This window comes from Vulpes vulpes, chromosome 2, assembly GCF_048418805.1.
Source record: "Vulpes vulpes isolate BD-2025 chromosome 2, VulVul3, whole genome shotgun sequence".
Taxonomy (NCBI): domain Eukaryota; kingdom Metazoa; phylum Chordata; class Mammalia; order Carnivora; family Canidae; genus Vulpes; species Vulpes vulpes.
This window is the reverse complement of record NC_132781.1, coordinates 103,338,486-103,363,818: the sequence shown is the minus strand read 5'-3', so window position 1 is coordinate 103,363,818 and position 25,333 is coordinate 103,338,486. Positions and strand designations below refer to the sequence as shown.

The 25,333-nt window shown below is 38.2% G+C and overlaps 1 protein-coding gene across 1 annotated transcript in view; it reads left to right on the top strand.

The window, feature by feature from the left end:
- The first annotated feature begins 2,849 nt into the window (after nucleotides 1-2,849).
- ARL5B (ARF like GTPase 5B) overlaps nucleotides 2,850-25,333 on the top strand; it is a 30,055-nt gene continuing 7,571 nt past the window's right edge. The window contains exons 1-5 of the mRNA XM_026015787.2: nucleotides 2,850-3,236; nucleotides 17,812-17,872; nucleotides 19,659-19,806; nucleotides 22,961-23,044; nucleotides 24,827-24,978. Of these exons, the coding sequence (XP_025871572.1) occupies nucleotides 3,188-3,236; nucleotides 17,812-17,872; nucleotides 19,659-19,806; nucleotides 22,961-23,044; nucleotides 24,827-24,978 (494 nt within the window). The 5' untranslated portion in view covers nucleotides 2,850-3,187. The remainder of the gene's footprint in view (nucleotides 3,237-17,811; nucleotides 17,873-19,658; nucleotides 19,807-22,960; nucleotides 23,045-24,826; nucleotides 24,979-25,333) is intronic.

The window sequence follows — 25,333 nt, the reverse complement described above, 5'->3', positions numbered from 1 at the left end:
AGCATTACCTTCTTTGGATCAAAGCCTACACTGAAATTAGTTTTAAAAACTTTTAAAGGAGGACCACCTGAGTGGCTCAGTGTCTACCTTTAGCTCAGGTCATGATCCTGGAGTTCTGGGATCAAGTCCCACATCAGGCTCCCTGCAAGGAGCCTGCTTCTCCCTCTGCCTATGTCTCTGTGTCTCTCATGAATACATGAATAAAATATTTTTTAAATAATAAAAAGCTTTTAAAGGAATGTTTTCATAAAAAATGAATAAAGGTGTTATTTTTTAAATATTTTATTGATTTATTCATGAAAGACACAGAGAAGAGAGAGGCAGAGACATAGGCAGAGGAAGAAGCAGGCTCCATGCAGGGACTTGATCCCAGGTCTCCAGGATCATGCCCTGGGCTGAAGGCAGGTGCTAAATCACTGAGCCACCCAGGGATCCCCAAGGTGTTATGTTTTAAGTGCTATATTTAAAAAGAAAAAAGTATATTACTCAAAATTCCTTAATTTGATTAAATTCTTGACAAGTATTCCTACTATAATTTATATAGTACAAATGTACAATATGAACTAAAGTGTTTCTTTTCTAAAACATAATTATGTTAACATTTGTTTCTAAAACATAATTATGTTAACATTTCTGTTTATATAATTCACAGCTGTTTTGTTTTTAATTATATCTGTTTTTTAGTTGTGACTATTTTTCTTTCCTTCCAGTTTGTAAAAATTTCAAATTCCTAAATCTGCAAATAACAGTATCTAATGTGAAAAAAATATTTTTAAAATACTACAGCAGTCCTGTTGTCAGGTAAATTGTAGAAAAGATGGTAAAAATCAGAACAGTTCTTCAACATAAAAGTCTGAAACATTTTGGAGCACCTGGCGGGTACAGCTGGTAGAGCATACAACTCTGGACCTTAGGATTGTGAGTTAGAGCCCCACGTTGGGTGTAGAGATTACTTTAAAAAAAAAGTTTCAGACATTTTGAGTAGAATCAATAGAAATATAAACAGTCCTGTTCAAATATATTCATTCCACTTAAGTGAAAAATAATTCAAATTTACTTTCTAAAGTATCATTAAACTAGCATAAAAAAGTTAAGAAATGTGTAATTTTTGCCTTCAAAGCTCTAAAAAAAACCACACACCTTTTTTCCAGAAACTATTCATTAGAAATCTGAAAGCCAGAAAAAAATAGAATGTAATTTATGTATATAGCTAACAATTGAAGAACCGAAGTTACAGAATCTAAAGGTTTATTATTATTATTATTATTATTATTGAAACTAGGACTAGAATATCCCAAGCCTCTGTTTACACAAACACATAATCATCTATATTTGCGCCAATTCATGGTCCTGAAAGATGCACTAACTTACACGGGCTCAGTACGTATATTTTCCTCTATGTGGGAGGTTATAACTTGTCTTTAAGGTTAGAACACTGGGGCACGTTATCCCGTATGTCTTATAGGGTCTTTGGTAACACTGGGAGGATTTCATAAGTCATAGGCTTCACTTCTCTGTATAGGTAACCAAATAGTTTGGCATGTTAAAAGGCCATTCTAGGGAGAATCCCTGGGTGGCTCAGCAGCTTGGCGCCTGCCTTTGGCCCAGGGCGCGATCCTGGAGTCCCGGGATCGAGTCCCGCGTCGGGCTCCCTGCATGGAGCCTGCTCCTCCCTCTGCCTGTGTCTCTCAGAAGTAAATGTATAAAAACTTAAAAAAAAAAAAAAAAAGACATTCTATGGGGCGCCGGGGTGGCTCAGTGGTTGAGTGCCTTTGGCTCAAGGCGAGATCCGGCTCCCCCCCACCCCGCCACTGCCCCCCTGCAGGGACCCTGCTTCTCTGTGTCTCTCATGAATAAAATAAAAAACAAATCATACTAGCCGGGTAAAAATGTGCCACCTGACCAAAGTCCATAGTTTTTCAATTAAGTTCTCCCCTTAACTGGGAATTAGGTGTCATTCCAGGCTGTGAAGCTTTTAAATTTGTTGGAACCCAGCATGGAGAAGAAAGCGGGATGGTGTAACACCGCTGTACTGTGACAGATGTACTGTCCACACTTGCGAGCATGGTGTCAGGCAGAGAGAGGTTGGCTCGCCACGTTGTACACCTGAAACCAATGTAACGTGCCAACTATCCTCAAAGAAAAAAACTAAAAACTCAGAAAAGAAAGTGGAATGAAAACACTTCGGGAGAGGCTTAGCTTTTGGACTTAAAAGGTTAACCGAGTAATCAATTGAATTCAATTCCAGCTGCAGCCAATTCTTGCAGGTGTTAAGTTCATAACAAATCCTTATAAGGGATCTTAGATTTTCTTTTTTTTAAATTCCCGAATTCGATCTTTACTCTTGAGACTTCACTTTCTTTGCTCGAGGTACAGCACGCTTTCCCCTCTATTTTTGCTGAACTGGAGAGATTACTGGCATTTCATTTCAATTAAAGGAAGCTTTTTCTTTTTTTCTTCGTGTATTTGGGCTCCGTGAAAATTCCCAAGGCGCGGCAAAACCCGGAGGGGTCGCCGCGACCACGTAAGCGAACCCTGGGGCCGCCGGCATCCCGAGGACCGCCTCCCACCCAGTTCTACTTCGCCCGCCCGGGGTGACGGTCACAGGGCACCAAACCGAACTGCACAGCTGCCGCACAGCTGGGACGACAGGGGCGCACCTGCGCAACAACCGAATCAGGTGCCGGGACAGCCAGCGCCAGCGCTCACTCGGGGAAACTCCCCAACTCCCACGCACCCAAAGGCTCCCGCACAGTGGGGCCCTTTGGAGCCCGCCCACCGGAAGTGAAGTGGGAGGAAACGCCACGTCGGAAGCGTGTGCTTACGCCAGCGCGCCGACGTCAGGGCCCGTCCTTCCGGCGATGGGCCGGGAATCCGGAGGGGAGGCGGAGCGGAGGCGGGGCTGGGGGCTGGTGGAAGCTCTGGTCGGTAGGTGGGTTCAGACCGAGGGGACTACGGGTCGGCGTAGGGCTCAGTGGGCTCGAAACAAAGGGCTGTCCGGCGGCGACTGGGCGCCGTGCCTTCGGACCGGTAGCTGAGCGGCCCATCGCGGCGGGTCGGCCCGCCAGTGCCCTCGCCGCGCGGTCTCCGTACTCTCCTCCACGGTTCGCTCCGGCCAGCGCCGTGCTGGGGGGCCCGGCACAGCGGCACCTGCTGCTGAGGGACCCCGCGGCCCGCCCAGGTGCTCATGATGGGGCTCATCTTCGCCAAACTGTGGAGCCTCTTCTGTAACCAAGGTGAGGAGCACGGGGCTGCGCAGCGGCTCGACTCGGGGGCGGAGGGTCCGGGCGCCTCCGGGGCCAAGCCGGAGGCAGCGCTGCGAGCGCCCGCTAACGTTCTGCGTCGCTGAGAAGTGATTTCTCCAGGCGGCGGGTAGAATCTCGGTATTTGCGGGCGGGGGGGTGGGAGGGGGTGGCGCGAGAAGGTGCCGGAGAGGCTGGATGGGTGCGAGAAACGAGGAGTGAGAACCGGAGGCATTTGGGATCCCAGGGTCCAGACTAAGAATTTCTGGGTTTGGGCGAAGCAGAGCGGAAAGCACCTGGTGATACCTGGAGGCGTTTCGAGGGCCTGCTCCATATCCAGTTAAGCATCCTGTGGCTTGCCCCGTGATAACTGCCCGCCCAGAAACCTATCAACTTTTTTTTTTTTTTTTAAGTTATTAGTGCTCCCCCTCCCCCCCAGCCCTGCTCTTGGAGCCCCTGCGCCTTGGCGCTGTCTCTGATTTCGCCCTGCGTCCTCGAACTCGGCAACGAGTGGTGTGAGATGCACGGGGTTCCGCAGATCCGCATCCTAAACCCTGTATTTCTTTCTTAGGTGTTAGCGAACTGTACGCCTTTGGTGGTTCTGTCTAGGAGATTACGTGTCCGTAATTAGTCTGGAACAGGTTATGAGACATTTAGGAGTTGGAAGTCCAAAGGGCCAAAGCAAGAAGTTGTAAAACCTGTTCTGAGTCAGAGGATGAGATGGGATGTTTTCTGAAGAGGGAAAATATTCAGACCAAAAAATAAGTAAATAAATGAATAAGGGGGGGGGGAGGGCTGCCAGCAGATAGTTTTAGGCATTCTTTGAACGGAATGCTTTCTTAGTGATTGTATCTACTTTTTAAATTCAGTTTCATTTTCCATTTGATACCCCGACGTAATACAAGCCCGGGTTTTACAGTGATAACCAAGTTGTTACTGCCAACGTCCTGTTTCCGTACCTAGATTTGAGAAGTCGTGAACAAAGTGAAATGGCTTTAGTTAATTTGTTCCGCAGTTAACACGAAAATAGACTTTTCCAAACTCGTGAATAATGCGGGTGTATGTATACACCTCTACAAATACGTGTATGTGTGTATATGTGCAGTTATGTGTATATATGCAATGACCACGGATGCCGCACTTCAGGTGATTTCTAAGGGTCGAAGCTTTTTTTTCTTTAAGATTTTATTTATTTATTCATGAGAGACAGAGAGAGAGAGAGGCAGAGACACAGGCAGAGGGAGAAGCAGGCTCCACGCAGGGAGCCCAACGTGGGACTCGATCCCGGGTGTCCAGGGTCAGGCCCTGGGCTGAAGGCGGCGCTAAACCGCTCAGCCACGCAGGCTGCCCGAGTGGTCGGAGCTTACCTCCTTAAGGATATTATCTATATATTTAATACATGATTTTTTTCCAGCAGTTTATATTTTCTAGTCCTTGTTACATGAGTTCACTACTATATGTAAAAGAGCATTTTAAGACATCCTGAAAAGTATAAAGATCAAGAGTTTTCATCTGCTTATCTTTTCCCATAGTTTAAGAGACAAACATTGTCAAAGTCTTTGTTTCTACCTGTGTTACCCAACCAATTCCTCTTTCTCTACCCTATTTTTATTACTGATGTCTTATTATTTGTAGTAAGCCTTCTTTAATTTCATTAATCAGACTAGAAGGGAACAGAGGATGTAAAGGGAAAATTTAGGAGATGAAAAACATTCACGGGCTGCTTAAAGTCACATAATTGTTCAGGCCTCCTAAATCCCCACCACTCTTTAGAATTTTTCTTTTCTTTAAACTTTCCTGTTGAAAATTTAGAGCGAAAGGTTATTGCGTCATTTTTATCCTTACTTGTTCATGCAGCTAATATTTAGTTAGTTGGGCCCTTGCATGGACAGTCTCCTTTAAGGCATAGGAGATACAAAGGTAAAACAAACAAACAAACAAAAAAAGAAAAACAAAGAGAAAAGATAACATAGTTCCTTGCTCACAAAGTACTCAAAAGATCGGCAAATGAGACCCATGGGGGGAAAAATGTGGTGTGGTAAATTCTTTTAAGGGATACGTATAGAAGTGTGATGATCACCAAGAGCTAAGTGGTTAATTTTTCTCAAGTGGTTCCTGGAAGACTTTACCGAAAAAGGTATACTTGTCCTTTCCTGTTAATGGGAGTTTACAGGCGTGCTAAGCAGAGTTAGTAGAAGGGGTGTATTATTCTAGGTTGAAGGACTAATGATATGTAAATGGAGAGGAATTGAATACTTGGGCACCTTGAGGGAAGCTGAAAATAGTTTAGTTTGGCTGTATGTTAGTTGGCCTGTGGAGGAGTTAGAGGAGTTGAGGTTGGAGAGGTAGCCCCTGGAAGCGGATCACAGAGGGCCTTGTGTGTCAACCCACTGAGACGTTAAGCTGTACAGAGCTGTGGAAGGGATGGCTCGCTATGTTATTTTTTTAAGCAGGGGAATAATGTCATTGGACTGATAATTTTGTATTTTTTACTCATATCAACGAAATTAACTGACAGTCTCAGTTTCCCATTTTCACTACTACTGTAGTGCGACTAATCCGAAATTCTCAAATCACTCCATCTTGATTGCATATTAGGATAATAAGCCCACAGCCCTATCTCAGACCAATTAGATCAGAATGGGGCAGAGTGGCCTGGGTGTAACTGCCTAGATGATTTACATTTGCCTCCAGCATTGAGAACTAGGTATCTGATTTTAAATACTCCTTTCCCTTATCTGGTTTTCAGTATTTGCCTCCCATCTGTTTTTTCCTGTACCTTTTTTTTTTTTTTTAAGATTCTGTTTATTTATTCATGAGAGACAGAGAGAGAGAGAGAGGCAGAGAACACAGGTAGAGGGAGAAGCAGTCTTCCTGCAGGGAGCCCAATGTGGGACTCAATCCCGGGTCTCCAGGATGAGGCCCTGGGCTGAAGGCGGCGCTGAACCGCTGAGCCACCCAGGGATTGCTTTCCTGTACCATTTTACAGCACAAGGCACCTTCTCATAAATTTGATACCTTTCTGGGAATACGTATGCTTATGTGTAGTTGTCTATATAAAACTATGACAAAGTACACAGTCTCCGGAATTTTGTATTGCTTAATTATAAGCTCAAAGATGTTACTTGGATGTAATGATCAATGCAGGAGATAATTTCAAATCTGATTATCTTTATAGATTTATGAACATACCTGTTCCAGTACATACTTCCATATTTTTTAATAGTATGCATATGTGGAAATTTCAATCCTATCCTTTGTCTTTTGAGATATCATTGTCATAGAACGTATTAGTTTCAGGTGTACTAATCATTTGTTTTAGAAGAGAAATTAGTACTTTATGCCCTTTTCCCTTCTCATCCCAACATAGTGTTTTGATTTATAATACACACTGCCTTTTCATTATTGTGACTGTAAAATTTAGTTAACGCCTGAGCCACAGTGTGCTATAATTATGTTCCCCTTCTTCCTACAACCTTTTCCCCATAGAGTAAATAATTATATCTCATCACCTTAGTTTTCTTTGTATATTTGACTGAGTCCTTTCATTCTAACCCAAAACTCCGTACAAAGTTTTTCTATATCACACTTAATCAGATGAGATACCCTTCCTCCCCACTCCCACAGTATTCCTTTCTGCTCCAAACTGAGCTTGCTTCCCTCTGCCTGCTACGCAGCTGTGCTGGACTTGTCTTTGCAGTCATTCCAGGAATTTCCTTTGCTTTTCTGTTTTATTCGAACTTATGTCTTTTTTTTTTCTTGCTTTCCTCTTTCTTTTTTTTTTTTTTTATGAAGTACATCCTACAGAAATTATTTGCAAAGGTGTCCAAAGCAGTAATTTTTCTTGTGATTACAAATGCCTGAAAATGTTTTGGTCTGTCTTTGCTTTTTTTTTTTTTTTTTAATTTTTTATTTATTTATGATAGTCACAGAGAGACAGAGAGAGGGAGGCAGAGACACAGGCGGAGGGAGAAGCAGGCTCCATGCACCGGGAGCCTGATGTGGGATTCGATCCCGGGTCTCCAGGATCGCGCCCTGGGCCAAAGGCAGGCGCCAAACCGCTGCGCCACCCAGGGATCCCTGTCTTTGCTTTTGATTTATAACTGGGCTGAATGTAAAATTCTGAGTTGGAAAAACATCTTTCAGAGGAGGTTTGAAGGTATTATCATTGTCTTTTAGCTCTCCGGTGTTGTTGTTGGTTTTTTTTTTTTTTTCCTCCGGTGTTGTTAAAAACACCAGTATCATTCTTATTCTGATTTTTTTTTTCTCTTTCTAGTAGAGTTTAGAATTTTCCATTTATCCTTGGTATTTTTAAATTTCAGAGACATGTGCCTTGTTATGTATCTTTTTTGGTTCATTGTGCTAGGCCTCCTGGACCTTCTGGACCTTTTCAACATAAAGTTGGACGTTTTCAGTTCTAAATATTTTTTAATTATGTTTCTGTTAGAATGTTTTCCTCTACTTTTTGGAAATCTTATTGGTTGTATTGTGCCTACTGGATTATGTAGTCTTCTTTTCCATTATACTGTCTTTTTTTCCCTCAGTTTTACTTTCTGGGATATATCCTTTGTCTTTCGATCTTCCTATTGAATATTTTGATTCTGCTATCATTTTTAATTTATGAAAACCTTTTATTTGTGAAATGTTATATTTTTTATTGTTCTTGTGGCATTGTTCCATAACCTTCTAAGTTTCTTTGAAGTTTTCTTCTATTCTCTAGTTTTCTGTTTATTTTTATATTAGCCTTTCAGATTAGAGGCTTTACCCATGGAGCTGTTGTAGTTCCATAGAATGACTATGCCACAGTTGGTTTATTCATTTGCATCATGACAAGTTGTAATATGTGAATACTCTTATGAGTTTTGGTATTCATGTTTTCATTTCTCCAGATGAATATTTGGAAGTGCAATTTTTAGATCCTAGGCTAGATATATGATGAGTTTAATAAGAAACTATTAGATTGTTTTGTAAAGTGTTAAACTGTTCTTATACTCTCATCAGCAGTGTTTGAGACATCTACTTTTTTAAGATTTATTTTTTTACATTACAGAGCGTGTGCATGCACACACAGAAATGGGGGTGGGAACTTGACAGAGAGAGAGAAGCAGACCCCATGAGTGTGGAGCCCAACACTGGGCTCTATCCCCATGATCATTGAGATCATGACCTGGGCCAAAACCAAGAGCTGACCATTTAACCAACTGAGCCACCCAGGCATTTCTGAGACTTATGCTTTTAACATCCTTACCAACATTTGATGTCATCAGTCTTTTTATTTTTAGTTATTCAGTTAGATGAGTAGTGATAACTCATTTTGGTTTTAATTTGCATTTTTCTAATGGCTTTTGGGTGTTAAGCATTTTTTCACGTGCTGATGAGCCATACATATTTCTTATGCAGAATGTTCAAATCCTTTTCTTGTTAAAATTGTTTTTGTTTACAAAATTATATATATAATTATATTTTATGGAACTGGATCCTTTGCCAGATGTATGTTTTATGAATATTTCTCCAGTCTGTGGCTTCCTTATTCATTTTCTATTAATGCAGGTTTTGCTGAGTGGAAATTTTAAATTTGGGTGAAGTCTGATTTTTCAACTTTTTAATTTTTTATTTATTTTTTTAATGGCTCTTGCTTTTTGTGTCCTGTTCCTTTCATCTACAAGCTTTGGCTTTTATACTTAAGTCTATGAGGCATCTCAGATTATTTTGCAGTTATCAGATGAGTAAAGGGGTTGGGATTCATTACTTATAAATTTTTTTACTTGGACATTTGCTTGTTCTAGCATAATTTACTGAAGACTTTCCTTTCATAATGGACACTGTAGAGTCTTTGGTGAAAGATTGAGTCTTATCTCTGGACTTTTCTCTTGCATTGATCTATATGTCCATCCCAATACCATACACCATCTTGGTTATTGTACTACTTCACAGTAGATTTTGAAGTCCAGTGTCAGTCCTCCAACATGTTTGTTAATCTTTTCAAAGATTTTAGTTTTTTCTGTTTTCTGCTTTCTCATTTTACCAATTTCTGTTGTTTATTTCCTTCCATCTACTTTGAGTTTACTTTGTGCCCCCGCAATCTTCTTAAAATAGGGTGTGTGTCATAGTTTTTGTCTCTTATTCCATTCATATGTCACATTTTAAAGCTTTAAGTGTCCTTCCTAAGAATTGTGTTAGCATCATTCCACAAATTTTAATTTGTCGTATGTCTTTCAGTTTGAAATGTTTTAATATTGTTATTTCTATTTTGACCTGTGGATTATTTATAAGTGTTTAGTTTTCAAATATTTATTTTTCTAGATAGCTTATTATTGGTTCGTTATTTAATTCCATTGTGTTCAGAACTATGCTCTGTAAGATTTCCATTTTTTTTGGTCAGATTTATTGAGGCTTTTTTATAGTCCATCCAAATGTTTGGTGCATGTAACTTTTGTGCTTGAAAAAAATGTGTAATCTGGAATTGTAAAATACTCTGTAAACTCTGTAGGTTATGGTAGTTGTTAGCGTTTTTGTTTTTTTTTTTTTTTAAGATTTTATTTATTTATTCAGAGAGAGAGAGAGAGAGAGAGAGGGGCAGAGACACACACAGGCAGAGGGAGAAGCAGGCTCCATGCAGGGAGCCCGATGTGGGAGTTGATCCCCAGGGACTCCAGGATCACACCCTGGGCCTAACAAAGGCAGGCACTAAACCACTGAGCCACCCAGGCATCCCAAGTAGTTGTTAGTGTTATTCAGACATTCTGTATCCTAATGTGTATCTCTGCTAGAGGACATTCATTGTGATCTTCTGCTTTTTGATCTAGTGTGAAATTTTCTTTTAATTATAATGTTTAGCCAAATTTATTGATGTGGTTCAATTTATGATACAGATATTAAAGTATGCTATTTTATTATTCCCTATTGTCCCATCTGCATTCGTTTTGTTTTGTTGTTTCTCTGTTCTTCCTTTCCCACTTTGCTCTGGGTTAATTGTTTTTGTTTTCTTACAATTCCATTTTATTTTATTTACTGGCTTCTTTATAGTGATCCTTTTTACATTATTTTTATAATCACTAGGGATTGCAACATACATTGTTACCTTTCCTCAATCTACTTAAGAGTCAGTAATGTAACACTTATAAAGTGTAAGAACTTTGATACTTTATGCCATAAGTATTGTACCTACATTAGTTACAAACTGTACGGTGATGTTACAGTTTTTTGCTAACAGTTATATATTCCTAAATATTTTAAGAAAGGGCAAAATTTTCTCTTATGTTTACTTATATTATTATTTTTGATGCTTTGAATTTCCATCTAGTATAATTTCCCTTCAAGCCAAAGAATTTCAGCATTTTTGTAGGGTAGCCCTTTTGGCGATGAATGGTGTTAGTTTTCTTTTATCTGAAAGTGTATTTTTTTGCCTTCATTCTTGAAGTATATTTTTGCTGAATATAGAATCTTAGGTCACTTTTTTTTCTCCCTTTAGTGCTTTAAAGTTATCATTCCACTGTCTTCAGGCCTCCTATTTTTTTCCTTGTAAAAAATCAACCAACATTCATATCTTTAGTTCCCTTTTAATAACCTGATTTTCTCTTGCTGCCCTCAAGATTCTCCCATTATCTTTGGTTTTCAGAAGATTGACCATGACATTCCTAGCTTTGCTTTTCTTTGTATTTATCCTGTTTGGAGTTTGCTGAGCTTCTTGAATTTGAAAATTTTGTATATATTTGCACTCACCCAGTTTACTTGTATTTCTCAAATACAACTTTTTCCCAAATTATCCAATATAATCCATTAGTAAGTTATGAAGTCAATTTAGTGAGGACCAGCATTAAAACAAAGAATGAACATTCTAAAATAGAAACTATTACAGTGTCCCTCAGTTAGTAAAGATATAGTGTTGTGAAACTTTTGTTTGAGTTGTGTGTGTCCTGAGTCATAATGCAAAATATATTTATAGTGTATATAACCAACTGTGGTCATGTGCCATGATCACAATTTGAAAACCATGCATTGTCTTTGCCCCTTAACATTTGCCTTTCTGATTGTAACCTTCCCTTGGGCAACATTTGAATTCTCCAGAGAACTGTATGAGTTATATCAATTTCAATATTTCCTGCTTAATCTTTTCTAATCATTGCCTTTGTTCAGTGAGTTGGGGATGAGGGGCAATCTTTGGTCTTTTAGGCACTTCACTCTGGCCTGAAATCTTAGTGTCTTCTACTTTCTTAGAATCTCTAATCTTTTTTTTAAAATCTGTATTTAGTCCTCTTAGCTACCAGAAAAGTGTTTTTGGTCTATCCAGTAAGCTATTCTTATTTATTATTGTAAGATTGTAAGACTCCGTTTTGTCATAGAAATGTCTCTCTCACACTGGGAGACCAGTAGCCAAACTTCTCAGCATGTTCAACTTAAGATTGACTCCGTGGGGGGATCCCTGGGTGGCGCAGCGGTTTGGCGCCTGCCTTTGGCCCAGGGCACGGTCCTGGAGACCCGGGATCGAATCCCACGTTCGGCTCCCGGTGCATGGAGTCTGCTGCTTCTCCCTCTGCCTATGTCTCTGCCTCTCTCTCTCTCTCTCTCTCTCTCTCTGTGTGTGTGTGTGTGTGTGTGACTATCATAAATAAATAAAAATAAATAAAAAATTAAAAAAAAAAAAGATTGACTCCGTGGTTTCCTCATCAGTAAAATGAAGAATGCCACCACTTTCCCATGAAATGATTGTGAGGATTAACTTGCACATTGCACATAAAACACTCAGACTGAAACTCTGTAATACTCTTTTTTGCTCTTGACATTTATCTCCTTACGTGAGAGCTAGGTTCTAGATCTGTTATTCTTGAGAATATGACCATGTGATATGTCCATATCTATTGCTTTATACTAAAGATGCTGTGCTGTAAGTGCTTATTTACATACCCACCTTTAAGATTTTGAAGGGTAGAGAATCCTTGCTTTGTTCGTCTTAATCACAAATATTAAAGTCAGGTGTAAAACGAACTCAAGAAATGTTGAATTGTTGAATCATTAGATTTACATAGCTACTCTTAACAAAATGTAGGCATCTGGGAATATGGGAGCTGAGGTGGGAGTAGAGGGAGACTGAATAATTTGGAAGGGGAGTTAATACTTTATAGCAAAAAAGGAAAACAAATGCTGGCTCTCACCAATGTTTACTAGAATAAATAACTTCATAGAACTTTAATTTCTTATCTGTAACCTAAGCAAGAAGGCTCAGGTCAGTAGTTACGTCTTTTTGGAGACCTTGGTTCCTCAGAAATGCCTTTATAGGTGAGCCATTTGTAGTTGAAGAGGTGGAAGAAAGGGAATAGATCTCCAGTTCTGCAGTCTGTTTTATGATTCTATGAGCAATGTAAGGTTATTATATTTTTTTTATTATCTTTTTTTTTTTCCAAAAGCCATATTTCCTTGGGTGCTCCTCATTGCTGTACAGGCCATCTGGCCTTCAGGTCTCACATTGTGACAGCATATCTTCTGACTTTTTTTTTTAATATAGATTTTTTTTTTAAGATTTTATTTATTTATTCATAGAGACAGAGAGAGAGAGAGGCAGAGACACAGGCAGAGGGAGAAGCAGGCATCATACAGAGAGCCTGACGCTGGACTTGATCCAGGGTCTCCAGGATCACGCCCTGGGCTGCAGGCGGCGCTAAACCGCTGCGCCACCGGGGCTGCCCTCTTCTGACTTTTTAATACCTACTCTTTGTAACAATGCAGATTCATTTTCTGTATATTCGATATCCTAAATTTGCTGAATCACCATATTTGGCAAAGGGCATTTTTATTTGTTTAGTTATGAAGTTGTTTGCATACTCTGTGCTCATATAAGGCTTTCATAATATATCTAGAAGGTAGCAATCCCTATTTCATCCTATCTTCTGGGCTTGCATATACTTAAGATTAAAAGTTGATCATTTTATCACATTTCAGCAATACCCAGTTTTAACATGATAACAAATGTTAACATACTGTTTTCTGCTTTATTAGCACTGCCAATATTTAGTGATTCTCTAATTTTTTTCTTACGTTTGTCTATTTGAATTATTTGGTGTTCTATATAATAACTACAGGGATGCCTGGGTGGCTCAGTGGTTGAGTGCCTGCTTTTGGCTCAGGACATGATCCCGGGATCCAGGATCGAGTCCCACATCGGGCTCTCTGCATGGAACCTGCTTCTCCCTCTGCCTTGTCTCTGCCTCTCTCTCTGTGTCTGTCTCTCATGAATACATAAATAAAACTTAAAAAAAAAACTACAATTTTTCATTTGGTATCTATACTAAAACTAGAAATTGAATTTAGTAAATCATTTTCATTTGGTAAAGGGAAAAAGGTTTTCTTTGACTTTTTCTTCCTTATTTTTTTGAAGTTCCTTTTTCCATCATTTTTCTTTTTAGCCATCTTTTATCTGTGTTTGTCTACAAGCAAGTGCTCTTACTAATTTTCTTTTGAAGCCTCATTCTGTATAGGCTTTACATCTTTATGCCTTGCTTACAAAATAGTATGAGCCAACTTTTAAGGACATCCAAGAGAACAAATACCATAGCCAAGCATGCAGGGAAACTTTTGTGTAAACATTTGATCAAAATTAAACAAAAGATCTGCAATTGGACCTTCATTTAGTTTAAATAAACATGATTTGTGTTGACTCTGGAGATGCATGGATTAGCTAAGTAATACTGGAAGTGTGCTTCTCTCAGACCTCTGTTGTGGGAAGAGCTACAACTTGGTCTCTTGGAAGAGAATTCTGGTGAAATATGATGGCAAGGTGACTGTCACACATTTGAAAACATTTGGATGCAGGGCACCCAGCTGGCACAGTCAGTAGAGCCTATGACTCTTGATCTCAGGGTTGTGAGGTCCAACCCCACACTGGATGTAGAGATTACTTAAAAACAAAATCTTTAAACAAACAAACCAACTATTTGGACTCATTGGAACTCTCGATAGTTGTGGTAGTGTCTTAACTCAAACTTACTTGGCTATCAAAGTTTTTAAGTTGTCCATACTGCACCTCCAACCTACACATTTCTAGCCCCAAACGTAGGCAGCTTCTACTCTGTGACAACATACTGATTTTAATAATGCCACTGAAAAACAGTAAAGAAGGTAAAGTTCTATAATTACATTTGCAGAATTTGTTCTAAGTAAGGAATTTTATAATTATATCCATGTTCATAGTTTTCCCTGTTTAAGGTTACATAAGAATTGACTGTCTCAGTCTACCAACTAAATATTTCATTTTTGTAGAGAGTAGTTGGAGGAGTTAGAAGAACATATAGCTTACATACATACATGTTAAAGATGAGTTGAAGTTGTAAAAATATGCAGTTGTATAGTTTTCTCCTCACAACTTCAGACATTTCAGTGTCTGTAAGGAAAAGTGATGTTAAATGACTAATGTTCATCTGATTGGCAGCAGTGCAAAGTCTGACCTTTAGGCTAGATTCTTTCTCACCTTAACTGAGACTGAATTGAACTATAATATATTTTGGAAGGTTTGTTTTTTTTTTGAACCAACTAGGTAAACATAAAGATTATTGTTGGGCAATAAGAAATGGTACAAATTTACAAGCATCCTTTTATATCTACTTTTGTTAGCTATGACGGGAAGGAAACTATTTTATCATGACTACAGGTAATCACTAACAGTTATATAGTTTAGTTGATATTTTTCTGTTTCAATACATAAACTAAGATTTGCATGTGGCCTGTTGATTACACCCAACCAAAAGGACAGCAGTACAGAACAGGCACTGTGAGTCGCGTGTTTAATACCAAGCAGTGTCCTATACCACCACATGAATTTATACCTTATTAATCTGGATACCACTTGTGGACATTTAAAGCAACACGTTAATTTCCTTTTCTGCCTACAACAAGAGTATGTGTCATTGTCCATGTTTTTCTCATTTGTCCCTTGAAGAGGTAAAAACTTCACTGACTGGCATTTGGGAACTCAAGTTTTGGGTCATCAGCACACTCCAGGGGCAGCTGGGACTAGAGGGATTCGAAGGAGGACAGGCATTACCATTATGCTGCAGAGTACAAACAGCTTTAATTTTGTACTTGCTTTTTTAGTAAATTCCCTTTGATTTTGATTTCCCTCTTGTACAAATGATGTTAGAGATTCTTTCCCCCAAGGAAAAAATTTAAAATAAACTTTGTTACTTCATGCTTTTAAAAAGCATTTAGCTCTTTTCTGTTGATGACGCTTTGTTATACAGACTCAGGTTGTTGTTGATCATATCAGAAGATAGGCCTCGGCTTAATGGAAGGATTGATGCTAACACCTTCATTGTAATACAGAGTTGAAATTGTGTGTTTGGTTTTAGTTGCTAGAATTCCCTATCCCTGAGAGGAAAAAGGAATCTGCAAAAGACCTTAAGTTAATCACACAGTTGAAACTGTAATGAAACACATACTGTGTCCGCCTTTAGGGTTTGTCACCCCTGGCTTAGTTTGAACTAAGCACCAGGCTTTCAAAACGATGCATTATTTATGAGTTTTGCCATCATATGCTGCTGATAGTGTTGATCATCCTCATAATACAAAATGTGAAGCAGGGAGCAGGACTTTTAGAAAATGGCCCTGGGTGTTGGTTCACTTCATTTTCCTCAATGGTGAGCCACCTGGTACTACCTTCTGTTCCCCTCTCCTGGCAGAAGTATCTGCCCCCCAAGGTTAGCTTACTTCCAGACTAGTGGCTTTCTTTTCACTCCTGCAGGGACCCCGTGGTCTCCAGATGCTGACAGGTGGTTTCCAGCTGTCACCAAAATTTAGAATGCTTAGTCTTGCACTGATAATAGGGTTCTCATTCTTGAACCTTAAGAGTGAAAGATTGGGCGACGCAAAGATTGCCTCTGTTAGAAGTTAGGGGGTATGAGCCGAAAGAGTCAAAAAAGAAGGATTATAGTGAGTTATATAATAAGGAAACAAGTTTTGCCTTGTTTTGTTTTTTACAAAGCTGCTTCTGCCATAGTGAAAAAAGGCTGTTCAGAGCCTCATGTCATTTGTACAGCAATATTATAGGCACTATTTACAGTGTTCAAGTCATTATAAGGTGCAAACATGGTTTGTCACTTAACACCTTGTCTGAATTATGGCCCCCCTTTTTGACTCATGCAGTATTAACACTTTAGAATAGGAATACGAGATTATTTGATTAGATGTATAATCACAATTTTGACATTCACAGGTTAACAAGAGAAGCAGGGTTCTGATATGAAGTAACGTAAATTGCTGACTAAAAACAAATTGTGTTGTGGTTCTTTTGGAGGTTCACTAGCTTTTTAAGCATTCTGTCCTGAGGAAGAGAGGTATCTTTAATATATCCTGTAAAGGTTAAAATCTAGAAAAGATTCTAGAGTGTTTTCTCCTCTGTTCAAAGGAGGTTTCATAGTTTGTACCACTTAACAGAATAACTCGGTGGGCTTTCAGATCTGTGAAGCAAGTGATTTATTCTGTGCATAGCACCAGAAAGAGAAGACTGAAGAAGTTTTTGTTGTATAAAGAGTAGAAACCATATCTGCTCTAAAGAATTGTAAAATCCAGGGGCCCCTGGGTGGGTCAGCTGGTTAAGCATCTGCCTTCAGCTCAGGTCATGATTTCAGGGTCTTGGAATCGAGTCCCTTGTGGGGCTCCTTGCTCAGTGGGAATTCTGCTTCTCCATCTGCACTCCCCCCATCATGCTCTTATGTGTGTGTGTGCACACCCTTTCTCCCTCCCTCCCTCTCTCTCTCTCTCTCTCTCAAATAAAATCTTAAGAAAGAGACTTGTGAAATCCAGATTGAAAAAGTATTGTGGACTAAGTAATTGCTTATGTATCTATAAATTAGTGGAAGGGATGAGAGACAGTATGTGTGTCTTGTTGGTGACAGGGAAACCTTTTCAATTTTATGTTTTTAATTGGATTTCTTCATGAAAGGAAGAAAAGAATCTTGGTTATATGTATGTGGGAGTACTTCCAGGTGTAAAAACAACTTGATAAAAAGCTAATTTGATTAGAAGAGATGACAAACAGATGTGTAAAACTATTTTTAAAAAGATTTTACTGATTTATTTGGAGGGGATAGCTGCAGAGGAGCAGAGGGAAAGGGAAAAGCAGACTCTGCTCTGAGCATGGAGCCCAGTGCAGGACTGGATCTCACTACCCTGAGATCAAGACCTGAAGCCCAAATCAAGAGGCAGAGAGGCTTAACTGACTCAACTACCCAGTGCCCCAAAACAGTTTTTTTAAACTTGCATTTTAGGTCATAATGCCTTGTCAGGATCAGAATTGGTGCTTTTCGTATTATAAGTGAGCCAGTTCTATTGTACTTCCCTCCTACCCAAAGCTCACATTCTTGTATAAGACAGCCAGGTGAAGAACATCATACCAGAATGCCTCATTTAATACAGATGGTCTTGACACCATGAAGTTCTTTTTACTCTGTGTTTTAACATTCCAGTAATAAGTATCCAGTGAATGGTTCTCATTAGAAAGCTAACTAATAATCAGTGTTGAAAGCATGTAATTGCAGTACGCAGTAGTGGTAAATGTTTATGGTTTGTTTTCTTTTTGTAGAACACAAAGTAATTATAGTGGGACTGGATAATGCAGGGAAAACCACCATTCTTTACCAATTGTAAGTATATTTCTTTTCTTAAACAGTTTTCATCATTTTAGTTATTGGAATGAGTTTTGTGTAATTATTAAGGTACCATAATGGAAAAGCTTCAGCATATGGTTTTGTATTTTATCAAACACAAAATTTGTTTAAAAAGTGAATAAAACTGCTGTATGTTTGCTAAAGCCTTCGCAAACACTCATCTTTTTCTGGCCTTGAAAGAATTAATAGTAAGCTAAAATAAATAAACCACATATAATGGTGCTGGAGTGAGGTGATAAAGTGCGTTTCACTTCATTCTTCCCGCTCTGTGCTTCATTCACGTCAATAGATGGATATCTCTAGGAAGCCTGTTGCTACTCATGACCAATAGCTCTGAATTGTTGTTTTTTTTTAATGACGTTTTTATCTTTTTTTTTTTTTTAATTTTTATTTATTTATGATAGTCACAGAGAGAGAGATCGGCAGAGACACAGGCAGAGGGAGAAGCAGGCTCCATGCACTGGGAGCCTGACATGGGATTCGATCTCGGGTCTTCAAGATCGTGCCCTGGGCCAAAGGCAGGCGCTAAACCGCTGCGCCACCCAGGGATCCCTGAATTGTTGAACATAAGCCAGACTTGTCAAATCAAAAGAAATGAAGATCACCCCTGAAAGTACTGCTTTTTTAGCTTCCAGCAGGGAAAGGTTTGAGACTTCCAGAGAACTACATTAATACTTGAGGAAATTTTAACAGCCCATCAATCCACTTGTCAAAGTAGCTCCCATTATCCTTTCAGTGTTTATGAAACGATCCACATTACGCAGAGGAAATGGATCTGTGTCCCAAGCATTTTAACAAGTAGTTATTAGATACAGTGCACAGTTGTATGGCTCTTATCTCTTTCCACCTCATCCTAAGTGTATCAGCTGACAGCTCTCCAGAAATACTTTACTTATGCAATGTCTAATGTATTTTTCAGCTACTTTGCTAAACTCCTAACTGTGGCTTGTTGTTTTAGAGGCGAATAACTACTTGTTTTACTTTAAAACATTCATTCATTGGCTGTTATGTATTTTCCTAAGACTTCACCTTTAAACATCAGATGTAAACATTTCAGAAACCTATCAGTTGTCAAAATAATTTTCCACAGTTTCAAAAATATACATAAAACCCAAGAGACGGTACAATTGTAGGCTTCTTCCAACACAGTACCGGCTTAGTATAGGCAAATATGTATTTATTGAATGAATTAATTAATGTATTTTAACCAATAATTCTGATTATGTAGTTATGAGCATTGGTGTTCTAAATACATTTATAGTTATTTTCATTTGCCTATAGCCCTATCTTTTTAAGGGTGTAGTTTAGGTTGATAGGCCTGAGTCTCAATTTTCTCACGTAGTCAGTCTTAAAAATTATACATAGTCTTCTCTTCAGTGGTTTCTACTTGCACATATTGATGTCACAGTCACCTGGAAACTTGCTCTTTCAAGAGGGAGCACTGGTTCTGCTCTGATAAGAGGGCATGTTGGGATTGGAATTTTGGCCACAGAAATACAAACTCACACCACGGTGTTCCCTTCTCTCCAGATCAAGCTTTCAGTTTATTCCACTGAAAGAAAAACACAAAGTCTTCCTTCAGGAGTTGTCCTTTATCTAGGTATTTGTTTGCACAAGTGTTCTCTAAGGTTCTACTTTTGATGCTAATGATTACCATCATTGATGCAAATAAGGAAGGGTGATTGATACTAAAAATATAGGGATGAAACTTCCTTCAGATTCTCAAGATTTACAAAAAATTTTTTATGGTGTCTTTTGACAGCTTAATGAATGAAGTAGTTCATACATCTCCAACCATAGGAAGCAATGTTGAAGAAATAGTTGTGAAGAACACTCATTTTCTGATGTGGGATATTGGTGGTCAAGAATCACTGCGGTCATCCTGGAACACGTATTACTCAAACACTGAGGTATACTAAGCTGTCTTCTGAATTTTATTTTATTTTATTTATTTTTTTTTTTTTAAAGATTTTATTTATTTATTCATGATAGTCAGAGAGAGAGAGGCAGAGACACAGGCAGAGGGAGAAGCAGGCTCCATGCACCGGGAGCCTGACGTGGGATTCGATCCCGGGTCGTCCAGGATCGCGCCCTGGGCCAAAGGCAGGCGCCAAACTGCTGCGCCACCCAGGGATCCCTGTCTTCTGAATTTTAATAAAAAGAACCAAAGAATAAACCCAGAAAATAGATAGGCTGTACATAAAGATGTATTGACAGTTGCTTTTCAATAAGATCATTTTCTGTAAGGAATTTGAGGTTCTTAAATAGAAGAGAAAAGGCGAGTAGAAAGAGTGATGCCCAGTATTTGCTGTATGCTTATTATATATAGGGCAGATTCTCAGTTCATCATCACGGTAATATTGTAACATGTCTACTGTGGAATCAGTTAGATAACCTGTTCCAAGATCTCACAACTTTATGAGGCTCTGGTTAGGGGAGAAATAAAATATTTTAAGCATAATTTAATATAAGATTTCCAAAATTCAAATTTTTGGTGAGATCATATTTGTTTTTTAAAAATGGATTTATAGCCCCCACCCTCAGCCAAATTCTCTGTCAGTTATTTCATTATTTTACTACTTTAGAGCCATCCTGGGAAACAGTCTAGATGAGCTTCTGTTTTTGTTTTATATCTTGTTAGAGGCAGATTTTTTTTTTTTTAAACCAGTGCAGTACTATTAAGGGATTTATCTTTGAGTATACTAATATACAATTGCATACATAATTTCTCTTTACAAACAGGTACATCTAACCTATTATTTTTTCTAAAATGAAGCCTATTAAAAATTGGGTGTTTTTTAAGGGAGTGTGGGGAGATGCAAGGAAGTTTTGGTGAATAGGTTTGTTTTTTAGTATAAATCCTTGGGATTTATGTTGCAATTACATGAGTATCTACATAGATATATGCAGTTCAGTTTATGACTGTCAAAACCAAATGGCGTATCATAGATCTTTAGCAGTTGTGGTAGCACTTAATTATTTTTTTATTTGCAGGGGAAGATAAGTTGGTAAGCAAATATAATTATAGGTTAGCTTCATACGTACTTCTATCATAAAAAAAATTCTGAAACTAAAACTAGAAAGTCTTTTAGCATGACTACAGTTGCTCCTTGAACAATGCAAGGGTTAGGGACAGTGACCCCCGCCCCTCTTTCACAGTCCAAAGTCCACATAAAACTTGACTTCCTCAAAAACTTGACTGATGGCCTCCTGTTGACCAGAAGCCCTACTGATGACATAAAATGTGGATTAATATATATTTCATATGTTGTATGGGTTATATACTGTAGTCTGACAATAAAGTAAGCTAGAGAAAAGAATGTTACTAAGAAAATCATAAAGGGAAAATACATTTACAGCACTGACTGCATAGTTTAAAAAATCACATTTAAGGGGACCTGCTCAGCTCAAAGCAGAGCTGATCACCTGTATTTAAACAGCACAGCTGTCGGTGCCTTTGCAAAGCTCACCATCAGTTCTAATGAGTAGGTTAGAGTTGATTCTCACTGATCAACATATTTATAGCGTTGCAAAATGGTAGTGAGGTTGCAGAAACTCAAGAAGACTTAGCATGGGTCCAGAAAGAAATATGTTATTAATGACCCCATTTGCATGAACTTTTTCTTTTTTTAATAAGCTCTTTTATAAGAATTTCAAAATTGCTACAAAGACCCTTTGGCCTTTACTGCAGGATCCCAGCACAGCACCTGGCATCTGCAAATCTTAGTGCCACATAGGGAATCTGGTCTCTGTGGTATTTCCCTGACGGTTTTTGCACCCTCATCAGCTTCTTAAATTCCTTATCCTGACTAGTCCTCCAGAAGCCTAAGGTCTCCATTGTAATGCAGGGAGTTGAGCTGCTGGTGAATTCCTGACACACTCCTCTCATCAGAGTCACTTCCCTTTATTCTGTCCCTGATACTTTGACAGTTTCTTCCATTTCTTTCTTCCAGTCTCTTCTCTTTTATCCCCTTTGAACAAGCCCTGCCCAGTTTATATGCAGATCACTCTAGTTATCTCTTTGTCTAGTTGTAAGGTCTTCTGAACAATCTGCTGTCACCCTCCCTCTCTCTATTGATTCTTTTTTTTTTTTTTTAAGACTTTATTTATTTATTCATGAGAGACACACACACAGAGAGGGCGGCAGAGACACAGGCAGAGGGAGAAGCAGGCTCCATGCAGGGAGCCCCGATGTGGGACTTGATTCCGATGTGGGACTTGATTCCGGGTCTCCAGGATCACACCCTGGGCTGAAGGCGGCGCTAAACCACGGAGCCACCAGAGCTGCCCTCACTATTGATTCTTCATCACTGTTATAACGTTCAGCATCTCTTAATCTCACTTTTTCTTCTAAAATACTAATGTAGGGGCCCTTTGCACTGTATCTTCTTACTTTCCTTACCAAAGATCTTTTTATTTTTAATGTATAAGACCCATCTTTTACATACACACCTTTATCAACAGCTTCCTCTAATCCTGTTGCTGGCTCTGCTTTAACTCCCATCTGCATCCCCTCTAGTGCATTAATTCCTAAGTAGGCATGTTTCTATTTAGCACATTTTATCTAGGGCTTTTATTGTTGATTTTGTTATGTTAAAATGTCTTGTTCATTAGTTGGGTTTTTTTTTTTTTAATGTGTTTCTCTTTTTCAGGCTAACTTGTGTGCTCCTTTTTATTAGGCAAGAGACTTTGAAACATAAATAATTACTGATTGCTTACGTGAGCAATTATAGAGTACTTTCAAGTTTTAGTGAAAGTTACTTAAATTACTGTGACTTTCTCTTCGAAAATTATTACCTGTGTTTAAAAATAAATCTTAGTGTACAGAGTATTATGTATGAAGACATAACCTTTTTAAAATAAACTATGGGCATAATTTTTATCTGTTGAAATTATGAGTCATTAACATTTGGATTTTACAGTATAATGTAAACTATGATTAAAAAGCAGTAGACCATTTTATGGTAATGATGTCATGTAAAGAAAGTATTCTCACTTTCTTTGAGAGTAGTTTTACAGAAAACTTCAAGATTTCATTCAATTTTCTTTTTAATTTTCTTCTAGTTCATCATTCTTGTTGTTGATAGCATTGACAGGGAACGACTAGCCATTACAAAAGAAGAATTGTACAGAATGTTGGCTCATGAGGTAAATTTTTAAAGCAAACATAAACCATGGAGTAAGGTATTTGTATAATGGTTGTGATTTTTTACAAAGATTATGGGCTTTGCTGTTGGTTATTTCATCATTAACAAAATTTTATATTTTGATGAAAGTCTTAAAGTTTCATTACATTTTCAAACTTGAAGAAGCTCAACACATTAATTTGTAGACTATTACTGTTATTGGCACGACTTTTCAAAGTTAAAACCACTGATTCATGCCTTAAAGAGTCTGATAAAGCAAGAAAAAGGAAAACTTAAGTTTTCAGTTTATTTTAACTGAAAATTCTTTATTTTTTAAAATTTTTAAAAGATTTTATTTATTTATTAGAGACAGAGAGAGAGAGGCAGAGACACAGGCAGAGGGAGAAGCAGGGGGAGCCCGATATGGGCAATCCCGGGTCTCCAGGATCATGCCCTGGGCTGAAGGTGGCACTAAACTTCTGAGCCACCCAGGCTGCCCCTATAACTGAAAATTCTTCAGTGAATGATCTAAGATCACTTAATTCTATTTCAGATGCACAAAAGAATTAGATAATAAAACACACTTGTCCACTCACCATTCAGTGTAAGATATTAAATATCCTCTGTGACCTTCCCAATCCCATTTCCTTCCTTTCTTTCAAAGAATTCTGAAAGAATTACATTATCCTAAAAGTGTTGATTACCAAACCTATGTATATTTTTGATACTTTCCCTACATTTTTGTCAGTTGGACAAAATATTATGTTCATAAACTCTTATATAATGATACAGATTTTTTTTTTTCCGGTAACTCAGTTTTGGTGTTTTTTGTGTTTTGTTTTGTTTTGTTTTGCATACATTATGATTATCCACGTCAGTACATACAACTTTAGTTCATTCCTTTAAAAAAACCATCTAGTGTTCTATTGTATGAATATACCACAGTTGATTTGTTCTTTTTTTTTTAATCTGTTCTTTTATTAATGGACATTTAGGTTATTTCTAGTATTTTGATCATATGAACAGTTCTACGGTGAACATCAATGAATGCTGTTAGTTTACACCAATATTAATGAGTAAAATAAATATTCCTCATCCTCACCCTCAGTCCTCTTTTTTAAATTTGGAGAAATTCTGTAGTATTTGGTAACATATTACCATATTTCCCCATCAGAGTATTGCTCGTATAGTTTTAAATCAGTGTTTAAGATGCATGTTTATTTTAGTTTGACCCCTTTGGCCCAAAAGTATAAAAAAAACTTTTGATAATCTGGCTTATGTTAGTAAGGCCATTTTGTTAGAGTTAATCATGAAGTCATTATTATTTGAGAAAATTTATTTTCATTTCAATATAATTTTTATTATTTTTATAGATTTTATTTGAGAGAGAAAACAAGTGGGGAGGAGAGGCAAAGGGAGGAGAAGAAAGCAGACTCTCCACTGAGCAGGGAGCCCCACATGGGGCTCAGTCCTAGGACCCCAGGATCATGACTTGAGCCGAAAGCAGACATTTAACCAATTGAGCCATCAAGGAACCCCCCCCCCCTTTTTTTTTTAATATGCTCTAGGCTCAACATGGGGCTTGAACTCAGAACCCTGCGATCAAAAGTTGTGTATTCTACCAACTGAGCCAGCCAGGCATCTCTCAAAAAATTTTTTTAACTAAATATTACTGCCTAATCATTTTAAAGTAGAGGGATTTCAGTGTAACTGTCCAGTTGAGCATATCTGACCTTTTTTGCTTGATTAGTTTAATTTGGGTTGTGATATTTCATGTATTAGAAATATTTCATATTGATTGCAGGATTTACGGAAGGCTGCAGTCCTAATCTTTGCAAATAAACAGGATATGAAAGGGTGCATGACAGCAGCTGAAATCTCTAAATACCTCACCCTTAGTTCAATTAAGGATCATCCGTGGCACATTCAGTCCTGCTGTGCTTTAACAGGAGAAGGGTAAGTGCTACATGATATGAGGGGAAGTATGACTTCAAATTTCTGTCAACTTTTCTTTGATCCTGTTCCCTTTTTTGCTCTTAAAGAGAGTTTTTTTGTATTTCAGTTTTATAAGGTAGAAATAATTTTAGTCTGTTACTGTTAAATTACAGCTCAGCAGAGTAACACACATTTTTTTGGTAACTTTTAATGTAAACAAAATGTTTTACCAGAAAAAAATCAATAACAAATGTTTGGATTAAGTTGTCACAATTTTATTTATTTATTTATTTATTTATTTATTTATTTATTTATTTATGAATGATTGTACTTATTCGTTCACAAGAGACACAGGCAGAGGGAGGAGAAGCAGGCT